Source organism: Anopheles coustani, chromosome 2 (assembly GCF_943734705.1).
Source record: "Anopheles coustani chromosome 2, idAnoCousDA_361_x.2, whole genome shotgun sequence".
Taxonomy (NCBI): Eukaryota; Metazoa; Arthropoda; class Insecta; order Diptera; family Culicidae; genus Anopheles; species Anopheles coustani.
The window spans coordinates 77,589,415-77,607,026 of NC_071289.1; the positions used below are offsets into that span (position 1 = coordinate 77,589,415).

The window sequence follows — 17,612 nt, forward strand, 5'->3', positions numbered from 1 at the left end:
AACCGTCCTGTTACTAAGGCCAGCGATAGTGTGCTCATGTTCTTGGAAGGGTACGAATGTAGTTGAGATTGTTGAGTGTAGTGTTACGAATGTTCTAAAAACCAACGTTATATGCAACAGATAAGCGCAAACATTAAGGAGGGTCGAGGGACTAGCGATGTTGCCGAGGATTAAATATAATCATCGCTGCACGTCTTTGCACTAGCAAATTCGAACACACGCGAACTCCCCTCAAAGAAAGCCGCCTTGCGTAGAGAGGTGACCTTGACCAACTGAACGCCGGCATTTGGAAAACATGTGGGCCGCGTTAGATGTGAAAGTGTGACATCAGCATCCATGTAATTTCCGCGCAACCATCCGGTCGTTCTGTCAGCTATAATGCACAAAGTTTATCAACTGGTATTTTAATTGTTCGTTTGATTAATTTTGAAAACAAATTACATTCTGTGTTGCTTTCAGATAGCATAAAGCAATCGAATTAAATTCTCATCTTTGAACTGCCATTTGTTCATCCTTTCAATCTCGGAAGAATTGCTATATGCAAAGAATTCCGACGACAGCGTCCACTCTTTTTATTGAGGAGTTTATTTTCTCTTCCATGCATGATTTATGTTTTCGTCGCATGAAACATGAAACCTCCATAATGTAGATTCTTACGCCTGGAAACTGTTTGTCTCTTTTTCTTATATGTTTCGCACAGCTTATCTACTGGATAAGTAAACTTTGTCACTAAAAAATTGAGTCATTGCCAATATGTTTCTCACATCACGCTTAGATTGTTGGACAAGATTATTTTACTCCCCTTTTTTCCTTTGCCCGTCGGCAATTGATAAGATGGCATTGACTTTTCTCCCTGGCACGTACTTCAAAACAGTTCGATTTGTATGACATAAGCTTTGTGATGCATCGGATTGGAACTGTGTTTTGTAATAATAAAATGATTTAAAACACTCAATAGCTGTGAGTGGAAAATGTTGCCTTTCCGCAATAAATACAAATCATAAACAGGAGATAATCTTTCCGCTTCCTCAAGCGATACTGCTAAATTAAACTATTTCACATGAATAAATCAATTTTATTCCATTCAATGTATTTCTTCTCGATTTAAGAAATATCTGCATTGTGGTACAATCACGCACACAAGTGGCGCCTTGAGACCCATTTGTTCAAGATCGGCTAATGGTATTTTTTATTCGACTGTTGTCTTACGGGCGGAAGGTTTGGTCAATACATACCTGCGTATGCGCCCCTCCACTCGATACTTTCACGTAACTTTTCTCCAAATATCTAATACATGTAGTCGAACTTGCTTGGACGTAGCTTTGTAGCAGGGTTTTGTTGCCATAATACTTGCTTCCAAACCTTCATTCTTACCCAACGCCAAACGCCTGGGGTACCGATCGTCAAATGGAGATCCGGCGAAGTCGATTGATAAACAGCACCCGGAAGAACCGGTTTTGCCCGTCTTGCCCGTTTGGCTTTTTTCTTCTGAAAGCGCAAAGTAATGTATTCGGCGATACACTCTGTTCAAGGCCAAGGGCACGCGGGTAGGAGAGCAAGCTTAGCCATCGACAATTTACTAAAATGTTGAATATTTGCAACCTGTTATGAAGTAGGCAAAATGACAAACACTTTCAAGAAAAGCGCAAAGTACTCGTTCAATATTTCTTGCCTGGGTATGGATAAAAAAGGGGCTCATGCCTCATAAAAAAAGTTGCGAAGGGTATTTCTACGGTCGAATCCATCCAATGCTCAGACTGACGCAATCCGCAGTTCCCGTTTGCGCCATAACCGTTAATTTATGTCCTTTTTATTTTAATTGTTTGTCGATATACGGCCCGAGCATCTTCATACACTGATGGCATGTTTTGCTTCATGTAGCTATTTGAACTTAAAAGTTCCCTATAATCATAAAAAATATTATGTTTTCCTACGATTAAACCTGGTTATTGCAACTCATTGGTTTTTGTGTTATGTCGCTTTTCGATTTGTACCAGCAATGTTACGCATCACTTTAATCGTTTGCAGGTGTTCCCCGGAACGATCCGTGTCCCTGTTCTGATAAATTCTACCCCAACTTCCCTGGCTGGCTGCCACGCGTTATCACTATCGAAACATGATAACACGTGGTTTATTTGCTGATAAGCTGCACGTCGTTGTCAATGTGCGCTGCAGTCGTTACGTCGTGTGATTAATTACAATTACCTACGACTCGTACGCTCCGGACGGATGATTTAGTTCACTATCGGAGTGGAGTGTTTTGAAGATTTTCTGTGATCTTGGAACAAAATAGATTCAAGCTGATTAAAATAAACTATTCTCAGCATGGTCGAGCTACTGCATGCAATGTTTCGGTAAGGAAAATGGTGCAATTTTCAACTTCCTTTCAAATGGTTGTTAGAATACAAAAAAGTCGTATTACTACATGCCAACGCACATGCTCGAACGTTGAACTTCCAAGTTCGAACGCTCTTCGAACGCTCTCCGTCTCTCGGACAGAAATGTGTTTAAAAGACCGTTTGTTTTATTTTCCTTCCGAACTCACTTTCTTGCCCCATTTGTTCGATACATTTCCACACGCAGTTGCTGCACCGTTGTAATTCCCTGGCCGGGGATGCTCTTTCTCTCGCGGTTGCCGAAAATATACAGTTACGGTAACCGCGGGATTTCGTTGCTCCATCTCCTCCATCGCAGCGGCGTGTGGATCGTGGCCGCAAGATTAGGCCAGCAAGACTTTGGGGCACATTGAGGGGAGGGGAAAGATTTGCCGTCCCGCCATCCGGAGTGGAACGATGCAGAGAGAGGGAAGTCGAATGCGCAAGATAGGACGTCGTTGTACGTATCCATGCCGGTGGAGGCCAGGTCGTGTGAACGGCACTCGTCATCACGCGAAACGGAGAAAAAACGAGAAATTCAAACGTCAAATCCGTCGGGTGGCGCGTTGCCCGGAGTTGTTCGCAGCTCGGAGTTGATCATGGTTTGGTCAGTTCTCGGGTGGCCGTCGCGTGTGCTTGCTGCGTAGTGCTGCGCCGTACGTTTCGAGTAAGATAGCAAACCCAAACGAAAATAAGCCGTCTTCGTACCGTCGCGTTCGTTCCTTAACTTTCCATGGACCTCACTGTGTGTGTGGCTATTTTCGTTAAATCAGCGAAAATAAAAAATTTAACAAATCACGTTCGACACTTATCTCCTCCGGTAAACCGTTCAGTGAAGATTAGCTACTCCTGTGCAGCCGACGCAAAACAACACAGTTTAAAGGTTCCTTTAACGGTACGGAATTTCGCACGTGCTTTCACACACCCGCGTACACGATCGAGGATGTACGTTCGTTCTGGGATGTCGTGAGGATGGTGCTATTTTCTGTGCATCAACAACACTTCGCTGTCGTTGTCAAGGCAACCTGATTCTCCTTCATCTCTCATGATTATCACATCGTATAGCCATTGACGAAAGCTGCCTCCAAAAACTTCGACCAGTTGGGTGTAGTTTCCTGTGTTTGTGATCTTCACGCAAGAAACCTGTTCGCGTAATACAAAAAGTGGTTCCTCCAAGTTCTTTCCGCCAACGTAGCTATCACGAATCAAACGCACACATTCTCGAAGAGGGTGAATAAAAAAATTAATGCCAACTACCGCATGTTTGATGCTCAGCTTCCGCTAGACTTAATGGGGTTTTTGACCGAACCCCACTACTAACCCTCTAGTTTGGGTTACAACACGCGCTCCAGCTAGAAGACCTTCATCGGTTCGGATTGTTCAATTTTGGTATTTATCGCCGAGAGAATCAAAATAAAAAACAAGGTGACACTTTAGTGACAAAAAACCGTCAACCGACTTATTGGTGCTACTAAGGTGCTAAATGCAATAACGTCAGTAAACCGGTTCGAACACCATTGAACTCTCTAAAACCCAATTTTTACCTTCAAGGCAACAATTCTAAACCACCGTCGGATTTCTCCGAGCCAGATCCATGTGGATCAAACACATTCGATACGGGTGTCGGAAGGTTAGTGTCCTTCGGCGGCAAGTTGACTAAAGGAGATCGTGGTATGACGGTACACTTCCGCCACAGTGTGCGTGTGTGATAAAGCGAAAAAGCGAAACGAAACGTCCCTGGTGAACGTCGAGGCCTTCCGAAGAGAAAATAGTGCATTTTAGATAGTCATAGGTTAGTTTGTGCATAGTGTTCACACGAAACGGTCGGTAGTGTACATTGTCTGCCCGGCCTATCTAGCGGCTAGGCCATAATCAAGAAATTCGCGCCACCATTGTCCTGTGCCTTCGTGTTACGTGCGGTGTGTATGTAAACGTTATCGGAATTCCTTGGGCGCAAGATGACACTGCCAGAATTTCTCAACCCCACCCCGGAGCAAGTGGCCGAGCTACGCCAGCTGTTCAAGGAGAAGCTGGAAAAGGATGCTGCCAAAGTGCCAGGTAATAATAACCGTGTTCAAACAAACCAGCTCTTATCTTTCGATTGCAACAAACGTGGAATCCATCACTTGGAATCCGCATCGGGCATTTGGTCGCTTCAATTTATTCGGGTTATAAATGACATAGGAATCTTGATCGTACCAAACCACCAGTTCATGTGACTTGGGGTAGTATCAGCTGATTGTAGCGTGCTATCTCAACCAGCATGACTCACAAGATCGTGAAATGTTTTCAAATGATGTATTTCCCATAAAGACATAAAAATATTTGTAACATGAACAACTCACATGTTAGAATGACTAGTCCTTTTACTTCATATGTAGGTTAACATTTCGAACGAATTTAAGTATGTTTAAAATTTTCTCTCCTAATCCCTCACTCTAAATATACGTAAAAGAATAAAAACAATTCAGCCGGCGGATCGAACATTGCTGACCCCTGGTATATGCGGCTATTCATTCTGAAGAAACCACGTGTTCCCAGCTGCTCAAACTGTTTGCCTTTTCAAATTACATTCGATTCGATTAAGTAACAATAAACAATGTACATGCTTAACATAATCACATCAACTATTAATTAGAAAAGTGAAAACTTTCAGTCAATAGAGAGTTGGATCACAATTTGTTAATGTTTATTAAAATATTACTAAAAGAAAAGTGCATCTTAATAGTGTTTAAGTGGTATGCATAACCTTTTTAAATACTTTATCCTCCTCTATTTCTTCTCTTTCATTTTGACTTACTTTTTCATTTGCCGTTGGTGGCGTATGATGTCTTCCAAGCGGCTTTATGCCACTCCAAATGTCTATACTACATTGCTCTCTCCTTAGCCAGTGCAACAAGTTTTATCAGCCGGCAATCTTTTATTTGGTTTTGGGCACAAGGCCATCGGTCCACGACGTCCAGATGATGGCTAATTTCCCCATCCTTCGGTGGACCGTAACGAAAGTCGTGCTGCGGGCCAAACGTTGCTCGAGGGAGCAGCAATGACCTAACGCCACACGCACCGGGGCTTGCCGGGGAGGCACACCGGACCTATGTGCAGTCTAACGTTCAAGGTTTCCCTCAGGCAGACTGGTGGTATTTCTTCCAGCCCTTCGGTGCCCTTTTCGCGTGGGATTTGAATAGCTAAGAGCGTCAATCCCAGCGTTTGTTGTGTTTGGTCTTCATCCAGTCGCCAAGTGTTGCCAAAGTGCTTATATCATGGCTCATCTGTTTTTACCGGGACAAAGTGAGGATGACGCAAATTGATAGTTATTTCTTATCTGGAGACTCTGCCAAAGTGCTGTGTTTGATTTGTTTGACAATGTTTCAACAGTCTGTAAGCAGAAGAGTCTCAAACAAATTCATCAGATCTTTTTATTCTACTAAGAACCTCTCCAAGGGGAGTTAAAGAAATTTGCTTTCTTTTTTTAACTTTTACTTTGTCTGCTGCAAATGTGAACGAGCGCTAGTTCGAGGTTCTCTCAGATCAAATATTGATGCCGCTCAATGGCAATCCGTCCGTGTCTACGGTCGTTTTCTTTTTTGTCTGCTTTTGCATGATTTTCAGAGCTCATTTGAATATGTAGCTAATTCACTTTTTTTGCCTTTATCTTCTTTTCTTAGTGGGAGGCTTCCACGAGCACGATCTGAAGTGGGTTTTCGAAGGCGACGGATGGTTGATAAAGTTCCTGGAGAACAATGACATCAACATGAAGGACTCGCTGAAGCAGCTCTGGGAAACGATTGAGTGGAGGAAAACATCTGGCATCAATGGTGAGTAAAGAAGACAGAAGCGATGGCAGATGTTCATTTTTTCTGATACAAAACCAATTTGTTTTTCAGATATACGTGAAGATAATATTCGTATGGAGTACATTAACGATGGACTTATGTTTCCTCGGGGGCGCGACGTCGACGGCAAGACGGTGTTCATCTTCAAATCAAAGCTGTACGTACGAGGTACGCGCAACCTGGACGATCTGAAGAAGTGCTTCCTGTACTGGATCGAACGGATAATTCGCGAAGCGAACGATGACCTCGTGACGATCGTGTTCGACCTGACCGACGCCGGGCTAAGCAACGTCGATATGGACTACACGAAGTATATCATCAACACGTTAAAAAACTACTATCCCTGCTCTCTGAACTATATTCTCATCTACGATCTTCCATGGATACTTAACGGTAGGCATCGACTCAGTGGGTTTCAAATGGGAACCAGATTGACTGATGTCTTCTTTTTATGTGACTATCTTTTAGCCACCTTTCAAATCATCAAAAAACTGCTACCTGCCAAAGCCGTTGACCGGTTACGGAACATTAACAACAAAAACATCCGCGAGTACATTGACGAAGACAACATGCAAAAGTGCTGGGGTGGCAAGGATGACTACGTGTTTGAGTTCATCCCGGAAGCCCGGAAACCGATGGAGTTACCACTGACGCAAAACGGCACACAGAATGGAATTCTTTCGAAGAAGGTATGTGCAATAACAAGATCATATTATTACACGATACTCCACTAGTCAGCCAAAGACTAGATTTATTAACAACCTCTCAAGCACGCTTGATCAACCTTTATTAACTTGTCGTATGAGAGAAGCACAATTAAATTGTGCTAGGTAATGGATTGGTTCTAAATCTAGTTGAGGTATTTAAGGTACGGGGACTTCAGGTACTGATAAATCTGGATACATCGTCATATACTTACAAAAAGACAAAATAACTGATGGAAATGTTAATGCATACATTTTAGTTTTGATATGCTTTCCAAAAAAAAACTGAATGCTTGGCGGATAACATTTTTGTGCGAACAACGGACAAGTTATACACTAACTGTTATACACTTCTAATAACAACACGATGAACATTGCATGAAATTTGAATTGCCAATGGTAATGGTGAAACAGTTTTAAAATTATTTTCTTCACCCATCGTTGGTATAGTTAGTAATTCGGATGTTATTGTTGTCTTTCTTTCTACTTGGCAGCAATAATGGGTAATCTCGGTTCTGCAGAACACAACCGACTGTTTGCATAGTTTCAACCGGTCCGACTGGAGCAGAACAGGAAATGTATTTTTACCGATTTATGTTTTCGTCAACTTTGGAATGTAAATTAATTAGAATCTCGTTTAACCGTTATGCAAGAATAAATATAATACGTGGTGCCGACCTACCTCAATCAACCATTAGATTTAGATTAGAATGAGGAATAGAAATAAAATCTTTTTATTTACAACATTTTTCTCCATCTCCAATTTGTTTTCCTATCCGTTTCGTGCAACCCACTGTCGTTACAGTGGAGCACATACTATTTAAACGGTCACTGCTTGGACGCGTTGGATTCGTAAACGACGTTGGCGGTATATAAAACAAATCGCCCGTCCTTCTGCAGGCGCGGCGATACCCATGCCGTCAGCACATGCATATGCCGGTAAAACAATTTCTTTATGTGCCCCAACTAACCTTAGCGTGTATCTCCTTCCCGGTTTCGTCGATGGCCTCGTCATACGCGATGCGTCGTCGTCTTGCTCGTGCTGGCTCGAGTGAAAACCCCTACCAACGACGAAAAGTGATACTTGGCAGCCGGTTTAGTAATTTGGCGGCCGTTGATCGCGACAGACACAGTCGAGCACGTCGCGTGCACCGGTTTTCGCGGTTGTGTTGTGAGTGCACTTTCAAAACGTTGCCTGAAACCTTACCCCTCTGTCCGGTTCGGCTGATACATTCGTTATTTTGGAAGGTTTAGTTTACAGTGAAGGTGTTTATTTCACTATTGTGTCCTAAAACTCTCAACAATCCACGGCGCCTGGACGTTGGTTCATACATTGGCTTATTTCGTTTGACATCCACACACGACTTATGGTGCTTTAAAAGAAAATTTCTTTATATATTTTTTTAAAACTATGTTAAACAAAGTTCACCCAGGGCAACGCCAGTGCCACGCCGCGCGCACAAGTGTGTATTCGAAAGCGTGGCCTCGAATCGCATATTTTTTTACTCTTTCGGCGTTGTTTCGCAACCCGTGCATTATTCCGATTGAGACGATACACCGATCGTGTTTGTTTTATTTTTATTTGTTCATATTCTTTTCCATCAGGACAGTACCGGTAGTGTGTTGGTGCGATGCGTTTCGAATCGATAAAAAGAATTTCTGAAAGGTCCAGACGAGCCCACCGGTTTTTCTCTTCAATTAAATTCGATTGGAAAAAGGGACTTATCCCTAAGGTCCTTTGGTAGAACAGTTTATTTTTCGCCGATAAAAAAGTACGACCGTTGCTGCGTGTTTTATAAGTGTAGCTGTCCCAATGCTGTGTGTTTTCTTTCCGTTCAAATGTCTTTTCTCTGCTCAAAATAACTATTGATTGCTCCTTTGGGGGTTGTTTTTCGTCATTCACGTCTTACGTCAGTCAGTTGAAGATACACATCGTCCTCCAAAAATCAAAAATCTATACGATCGACATGGCAGACACGGCACTTGTCGAGGCAGTTAGGTTGGAACAGCTGTGTAGACTATCATTCCATTGCCAGCTGGAATGGTAAAGGTACAAGTGCTAAGAGAAACGCTTGCATTTTACTCCTGCTTGGTAACTAAAGCATTTAATGGAGCTATAAACTAAATTATACTACAGATGAAGGAGTCATTAAGTGAGAGGTTTTAAAATATAAAACAGTCTTTCAAGAAAAGTGAAACAGGTAGCTTCAAGCTGCGTGAATCAGTTGCATGTAAACACAAACGGAAAGTGAAGTTAAAATATACCGGTTGCTGGAATCTCAAAGCGACCTATTTATCCTCCGCCAACCCAGTCCAAGTTTGACCCCGGAAGCCGGAATCTGTGGAACGAAGAACCACAACACCCTGCAACAACTCTGCACACCGCCCAGCGCAGCTTCAAGCAAAGCAAAACATGGCTCGGGTAATTTCTTTATTTTTCCATCGCAGTCTTCCTTACCACAAACTTATTTTCTTTGCTCCATGAAGCAACTAATTGCCACATAGTCGGTCCCCCGTCTCGGTACACGGGGTCTTCTTGGTACTCCGATCAACACTGATCTTTCTACCCATGTGCTATTGCATGGATCTCCCAGTAGACATTAACAACCTTCCATCGCATGAGGGTTACGCAAGTAGCTAACGCAGAAAGGTTGACGCGGTTCACCGGGGACCGGCGTTTCGTTCTGCTCTCTACCTTTCGGCACGATCTCCTCTCGGTTCGTTGTATCGTCCATCATCTGAACAGCCACCCCGTCGATGTACACACCCCAGTGAAGTTACTGCGACAAGGGACGCACACAGTTTTATAATGGAACGGAACGCAATTGTTCCAATAGGTTTTCGTTTTTATATTGACCTTCAAACTGGAACAGGTTTTGCAGGTCACATATTTTTTATTTGGCAATGTCTAAATTTGAGACATGCCTGCCACTTCAATGTTATTTTTCTTTGGGGTTTACAAGCATGGTCAATTGTAAAAAACGGCAATTACTTCATCCGTAAACTGTACGTACCGCGCTCCTTACCATGATTTTAAAGCGGCAATAGATGCTTCATTTAATCAAGGAGTCTCTTCTTTTAGGGGTGCCCTGGGGTTCAATGGTATTTTGCTCCCCTGCGCCATGCTAATTTGAAAGTGTACGCCTGTTCGAATGATTTTACTGTAAATACCAAAATGTGTTTACATTCAATAACGCATCGATCGTTGTGATATATTTGTGCCACCAAAAACCAGATTACCCTATGCTTACCGTAAGTTCGTATGGTTCTTAACAATTGTAAATAATTTAATTTAATTTGCAAATAGTTTAATTAAATTTTTTAACACGTTTTGGAATAACTTACCATAAAGCTTATCAACGGATAAATTCAAATTGTAAAGCTTTTTTGGGGCTTTTTTGCATAACCTGCGGCTGTCAAGTTGTGTCGCAGGATGTGGCCTGCTAATGTCTATCGACTTTGGGACCTGCTCAAACAAACATCGAGAGATACGCAAAGCACCGTTTTGCGATTAATCAACGAAGTTAGCTCATACTCCAAGAGTATCAGAAGTAAGTGAATTGGGCAGGATCATCCCATTGCCACCTCGATAGAAAACACCCCATGGTAGTGAAAAAAGGAATAATTCATTAAACATCAGACTGTTTCCGTGCTATGAGCGTAGGAGTTTCTTTGTTCAATCGATAAAATAGTGTAGTGACTGTTGTTCTCTCAACTTCGCACAAGTTATTACACCCTTCAGGGAAATACACCCTGTCTTGCAAATAACTATCTTAATTTAATAAGTTTATGTGGTTAGCTGCAGTCGGATAGTAAAGCAGTTGCTTTAAAAGATTTGTTTTGGGAATGAAGATTGAACTCCGCATCATAGTTGCGGTGAAAAAACTCCGCAGTCTTCCATCAGATTGTATCCTTCTCCTTTGCCGCATCTAGTTGTCTGAATCCCCGGCAAGAAACAGCACCAGCTTAGCGTTTGCAGCTATTTTTAACGCTGCAATGGTGACTTCAACGGCGTTTTGCCAAGAGAATAGACAAATCTTTACGCTTGAGTGAATGAATACCGGTGGCGCCAAACGGGTATACTTCTCCGGACAGGTTGCGCATCGGGTCTGCTAAAGTTTGTGCATAAATTTACCTGCTGCTCGAAAGAGGTGGATTATCCGGGTGGCCAACATTTTCAGCTGACTTATCAATTGTGATCGTGTAGTAGTTGAAATAAATTAAACCAATCTCGCACTAAATTTCTGCTTCCTGCTTCACCCCACACGCACCAGGTACATTTTGCGAACCTCAGTCCCCCGGAATCGCCAATGAACGAATCGGCCGTCAGCAAGTTTCCGGAGCACAGTGACGGTAAGTCGAAAAATGTTGTATCCTAACTCACGCTATCGGTTCGAGGGATACTATCGTTTGTGTCGAATGGGAAAAAAACGAGAGGATGCGAAAGGGAAAGTTAGCTGACAGAAAATCGATTCGATTAATTTAAAATTTATATGCACCAACTGGTCCCAATGTGGGAGGGTTCCTATCCTATGGCATGTTTCGTAACAATCATTCGTGATTATTATATTAAAGGCAAACTTTGATATGGCCAAAACAACCCGGCCGGCACAAACAACTTGCTACTTTATCTGAACGCGAGGAACAGGGAACTTTCCTCCAGCGGTCTTTATCTCCAAACGACTGATATGCCTCGAATGACGTTATTGTGTTTCGATTGCAGGTGAGATGTTACGGATAAATCCACAGTACACCATTACATTCGCCAAATCCGGCAGCGATCTGGTCGGAACGGTGGAAATCACTAATGTGGATAGTAAAGCAGTTTCGTACAAGGTAGGGATGGCTCGTGCAATTATTGGGTAAGTTCTCATCGTTTAATGGAAATCGTTTGTTTCTCATTGCAGATAAAAACGACAGCACCAGAGAAGTTTCGAGTGCGTCCTAGCACGGGTGTACTTCTGCCGTCGGCGAGCATCACAATAAATGTGATGCTACAGCAAGGCCAACAGATCAACACGATCAATCGAGAGAAATTCCTTGTGATGTGCATTGCCGTTTCTAACGATATTTCTACCAACCCGCAAGAGTTGGCCGAGTTGTGGAAGGTGAGTGGTGGAATGATATTTAAGTAGGTTGATTTTTCGGAACAAACTCCTAATCCCGGTACTTTTCCGTTCCAGACCATCTCCGCTAAAAGTGGCCTGGTGGAGCAGCACCGGCTTAAGTGTGCACTACCGGTAAACTTTGACGAAAGCGGACTTGAATCAATGTTCGGAAGTGGTGTCGGTAATGCAACATCTGGCCATGACCAGTACGGTACCGTTGGTGGGACGTACTTAGGCGGTGGGATGACGAGTATGGGTGGCGACAAACAGATGGCTCATCTTCAGCAGACAATTGCACACCTAAACGATACAACGCACCGGTTGGAGGCGCAGGTGAAGCGAAACCATAAGCTCCAGTGGATTACCTGCATACTTTTCGTGTTGCTGTCGGTGGCCATCGTGTACATACTGAAGGTTGAGATCAAAAGTAACGCTTCGCAGTATTGCAGCACCATCGAGGGAGGACACCATTAAGGGCCGGAGTTTGCGAAAGTGGAAGCATTTTGAAACGGGCTTCTAGCATTTTGTTCCAATTGGCTGTCGGTTCCAATCTATGCAAAGTGCTACATTCCTTTGTTTTATTTTTGTTCATTTTTGGCTAATTTCTATGCATACTAATGTTGTGTTTTCCACGAACGTATGATCCTTTATGGTAGTTTCCTTAATCTTGTCCTTTCGTTCATTTTATTGGTCTTAAAATGTCCTCCATGTTTCATTGATACGGGAGCTCCTGTCCCATCCCAGTAGGGTTATTTTATGTTGTAAATTATACGTTAGGTGATGTGAATAGGATATCAAATTTGTTATTTTTCTCCCACCAAACCTTTCCCCACGCGTACAATGGTAGGGTAACCTGCGTTGAGAGAATAAAACTTGGCAAGAAAAGTAACAAAGTATTTCTTATCGTTCCATGATGACTCTATCGAAGCTCTGATCGTTATGCTGATTATAAATGCAACAATTTACAATTTGAAAACGCGAAGCATCAACGGTTTCATAACCCTTCGGAAACGTCATCATCACTACGACCTGGCAGCATCGCGTCATTTAATCCGAAAAAGGCGTTTCCAAAGGGGACCGTCACTTCGTCTACGTTTCACAGTGGGACTCATCAGTACGAATGTTGGATAACGGGTAGTTTTGTGATAAAATTTCGACTGAGACATTACTTTTCAGCGCTTTTTGCAGTTTAATTTTTGTTTCAATAATAATCAAAAGAAACTGATGTCCACGAGCGAATAACTATGAATTAAAAGTAAAGTCAATAAGCCGCCGCATATGCCATAGTGCAGCGCCCTCCTGCATCATTCGCTTGAAGTACAGCGCATCTAGCGCTGGTGTAGCTGTGGGCATCAATAAAAGCATAATCAATTTAAAGAGATTGATACATTTCGGCGTCCCAGGTAATTGCATATCGATTTATAATCAGTTAAGTGATGTTAGAAGGCAACTTTCCGGAGTAGAAATAAAATCGTGCATCGAAGGAATGCACCAGTTATTCTAGACGGTGTCGCAGCGCCGACGGTGATAGAAAATGGAATTTCCTGCGAAATCAACTGAAGCTCCATCTGGGAGTGATGTTTCCGAATGAAATTTGTAAACAACGCCGAGTGGATCGCTGTGTTTACGTATGATTTTGAGATGAAATCAATTTTTCAAAGGTTTTTAAGATAAATTAATTTGTAGGATCCTGACTTTGTGTGTTCCGCAGCAAAATGGCGTTCGATGCGAGGGAACATAGGATCGATTCCTACTGTGCTTGTTACTTTTTGTGCATCACCAGCTATGCGCCCGTCATTTGACAGCTGTGGTGGAAATGTTTTGTTCGGGTATATTAGGAAAAGTTTTGTTCGTTTTACGATTTTCTGCACCCCTGCTGTGATAATTCTATGCTGCGAAGACTTGCTTCGGTTTCGCATTTTACGAGTTGCTTCGATGTTTTCTCATTCCTGTGTTTCTCTATTCACAGATATTGCGTATGGGCAATAGAAAACTGGCTACAAAATGAACACAAGAAGATCAAAACCCAAATCGGAAACGCTAAGTCGTACGAACGCCGCTAGTTCCAGAACCGTGAACAAGCGAGGCGCGCAAAAAACCAACAACGAGGACAAAACCATACCTATCAAAATGACAAAAGCGGACAATGCTGGCGATGTGGAGGCAGAAAGTTTATCGTTCACTGCAAACAACGCCGAGGAAGATGACGAAGAGCAGGGATGCTACTTTGTCGACCAGAAAGGCAATTACTATTTTCAAGCCAGCGAAGACGCGGAACCGGTACTGGCGGCTGTAGGAACAGAGCCGTTTTCGGCAGAAGGGGATGAAAATATGAAAATCGAACAGGACAGCGTAAGTTACGTGCTTATCATGGAAGATGGCGAGAATAAGTCGACCATTGTGGCGGATACCGCTGACGGCGGAAATCTGCAACCCGGTGAGGACGAAATTTACGATTTCGACGATTCCGATTTTATTGTCGAAGAATCGGCACCCAGTGCGAAGAAGCCGGGTCGCGTTAAGAAGGAACCGGCAGCCGATGGTGCGATGCACATGTGCAACTACTGCAATTATACGACCAAAAAAATGTTTCTCCTTTCCCGTCACCTCAAATCGCACTCCGATGATCGACCGCACAAGTGCTCGGTCTGCGAGCGTGGCTTTAAGACGATGGCCTCGCTGCAGAACCACGTAAATACGCACACCGGCACCAAGCCTCATCGTTGTAAAGTGTGCGATAATTGCTTCACGACATCCGGTGAACTGATACGGCACATGCGGTACAAGCACACGCACGAACGGCCGCACAAGTGCACGGAGTGTGACTACTCGAGCGTGGAGCTGAGCAAATTGAAGCGCCACATCCGGACGCACACTGGGGAAAAGCCGTTCCAGTGTCCGCACTGTACCTACGCGTCGCCGGATAAGTTCAAGCTGACTCGCCATATGCGCATCCATACAGGAGAAAAGCCGTACTCTTGCGACATTTGCTTTGCCCGCTTCACACAGTCCAACTCACTGAAGGCACACAAACTGATTCACCAGGGTAAGTAATATGGAAGCGGAAAATTCGTAACCATCTTTTTGATCTGATTATTATTCTTTACAGTTGGCGATAAGCCTGTCTACCAGTGTGAACTGTGTCCCACAACCTGTGGCCGCAAGACCGACCTGCGTATTCATGTGCAGAAACTGCACACGGCGGAAAAACCGATCAAATGCAAACGCTGCGACAGCACGTTTGAAGATCGGTACTCGTACAAGATGCACGTGAAGACACACGAGGGAGAACGGTGCTTCAAGTGTGACTTCTGTCCGTACGCTTCTATCTCGGCTCGCCATCTAGAATCACATCTTTTGCTGCACACCAATCAAAAGCCTTTCAAATGCTCCGAGTGTAGTCAGTGCTTCCGACAGAAGCAGCTACTAAAGCGACACATAAACTACTACCACAATCCCGATTACGTCGTCCCGACACCAAAGGCGAAGACGCACGTCTGCCCTAGCTGCCCCCGCTCGTTCCGGCACCGGGGAAATCTGATGCGCCACATGGCCATGCACGATCCCGAGTCACAGTTGCACGAGGAGCAGGCGGCATTACGCGAAGGGCGCCAGAAGAAGGTGCAAATTACGCTGGAGGAGGAAATGGATGACGAGGAAGAGGAGGATGAAAAGGCGGAAGGTGGCGATCTCGTCACTGTGCAGGATGACGATGGGCAGTACGTGGTGCTGGAGGTGATACAGCTTCAGGATAAGGATGGTGCGGTTGAGAAATCCAGCGGCATGGGCACAAGGAAGCGTGGTGGAGCGCGAGCTTTAAACGAGGCGTCCGCTCCATCCACTTCCGGCACGTCGATCGTGACTAGGTCGGGAAATGCAACAATCCAGCAGCAGCAGGTAAAAATGAAACAGGAGCATAAAGATGGTAACTCGCTGGACAACCAGTCGGACTTCCAAGGTGTGGAGGAAGAAGAGACGGATGAAGAGGATGAAGAAGAGGAGGAGGAGGAAGAGGAAGAGATCGTGATCGAACAGGGTGATGATCATTCCGAGAGTGAATTTATTCTCTCAGGAGGTAAGTACATGTTTCCAGGAACCAGGATCAAATCTAAGCCAATAACTGGTTTTGCATGTACGTTTCTTTTTAGATTTGGAAGACACTGAAATGCTAATGTCAACACTGCAAGCCCCCAAGCAAGAACGCTATGATCTGAGCAGTATCACCGTAAGCCAGGCTGAGATTGAGAAAAATATGAGCAATTGCTTTGGATTCTCAGTAAGTAACATGATAAGCAAACGCATATGAATATCCTTTTAACAACCCAATGATTATCCCCGACAGGATGACGAAGATGAAGATGCAAAATCTACGATAACATTGCTAACCTAAGCCACCGGATTCTTGGTAAATCATCAGTTGCCATCGTCTTCACGCGTATCGCGAAGCTCTTCTGAGCTGGGTGCATACTGGAAGGAAGTAGTGTTGTGCTTAACGAATCTTTCGATGAGATTCATTCATATGAATCTTCTGCAAGGAGTGATTCGATTCACGAACCGAATTTTGAATGAAAAAATCTGCACGATTCATGAACCTCTATGATTCACGATTCTCCACGATTCTCCACGATTCATGATTCTCCTCGATTCTTCGGAGAGGCGAGGCGTGGATTATGCGACCAAAAAAAAAAGAGGGCCCTCAACCCACTTTTGGCTGATGACTTTTCCTCACTAGGTGTGTCTTAAGGATTCATCAGATCGTCAGATTTCAAGCTCTAGCAAAGCCGGGTTTCATTAATCTTGGAGATTCGTGAATCGTGAATCTCTAACATGGAGATTCATATTGAATCTGAATCTGATTCGCACAACTCTAGAAGGAAGTTAACAAATGAATGCATCCACTCATCGATCTCGCAAGTATGTGTTGGCAGTGCCAGTACCATCAAATGATAACGATTGAGGTTATCTTCTCAACCCTACTAATTAGTCGACGGAGTGATTGTGTCCTATGCGGACATAAAGGTTTTAGTTTGAATAAGACACCTACGACATCAGCAGTTCAGGAGCTGAAACGTACGTTTATAAGCGTCATGTCACGATTGCAAGGCGGAATATCATTTAATGTTTGTATTTTACCTATTATAGACATCAAACGAGTGTGCTCCAGGATAGTTTGTAGCTAATTTGAAAAAAACGGTAAAGTACTTCTTGTGGAGCAGAAAATAGATGAAAACTTCAATTTTATTCGAAAATCCTTCGCAAACTCGTTCAACAATCAAAACTGCTTATCACTTTGCTAAAAGGCGATAGCTGCTTTTGAAAAATATGCGACAGGTATCTAAATTGTACGAATAGAATATAGTATAAAATAATAAACTCATACAGCCCGACCGCTTGTACTGTTTTTCGCAAGGAGCCCAATCTTGCCAGGTTGATTAAGTTGTTCTTTTAGCTACTAACTACACTGCTTTGAATGCAACGTATTTGTTTACATTCACAAGTCTAATAAATAACTAAATTCATAGTATTTAGCTTACTACTTATAAGTTCATTAGTTTCTACCGGGGAAATAAATTTATTTAAAAAAAACGAGGT

General features: G+C 43.4%; 2 protein-coding genes across 4 annotated transcripts; both read left to right on the top strand.

Moving 5' to 3' along the window:
- Positions 1 to 3,065: 3,065 nt before the first annotated feature.
- LOC131266892 (motile sperm domain-containing protein 2-like) lies at positions 3,066 to 12,907 on the top strand. Of its 2 annotated transcripts, XM_058269575.1 has the most exons (9): positions 3,066 to 3,270; positions 3,441 to 4,433; positions 6,041 to 6,190; positions 6,260 to 6,601; positions 6,677 to 6,897; positions 11,187 to 11,265; positions 11,636 to 11,748; positions 11,820 to 12,020; positions 12,096 to 12,907. In XM_058269575.1, the coding sequence occupies exons 2-9, from the start codon at positions 4,334 to 4,336 to the stop codon at positions 12,492 to 12,494; spliced, it is 1,605 nt and encodes a 534-aa protein (XP_058125558.1). In that variant the 5' UTR covers positions 3,066 to 3,270; positions 3,441 to 4,333; the 3' UTR covers positions 12,495 to 12,907. The 2 variants fall into 2 exon arrangements, with proteins under 2 accessions (XP_058125558.1, XP_058125557.1); XM_058269574.1 differs by having other exon boundaries at positions 3,066 to 4,433.
- Positions 12,908 to 13,306: 399 nt separating this feature from the next.
- On the top strand, positions 13,307 to 17,343 carry LOC131267199 (transcriptional repressor CTCFL-like). 2 transcript variants are annotated; one of them, XR_009178382.1, is made up of 6 exons: positions 13,307 to 13,423; positions 13,990 to 15,066; positions 15,130 to 16,095; positions 16,169 to 16,296; positions 16,363 to 16,490; positions 16,891 to 17,343. XR_009178382.1 is itself a non-coding variant. In XM_058270000.1 (5 exons), exons 2-5 carry the CDS (start codon positions 14,025 to 14,027, stop codon positions 16,408 to 16,410), a joined length of 2,184 nt encoding a protein of 727 aa, XP_058125983.1. In that variant the 5' UTR covers positions 13,307 to 13,423; positions 13,990 to 14,024; the 3' UTR covers positions 16,411 to 16,570. The 2 variants fall into 2 exon arrangements, 1 of the variants encoding a protein (XP_058125983.1); XM_058270000.1 differs by lacking the exon at positions 16,891 to 17,343 and having other exon boundaries at positions 16,363 to 16,570.
- Positions 17,344 to 17,612: the final 269 nt, after the last annotated feature.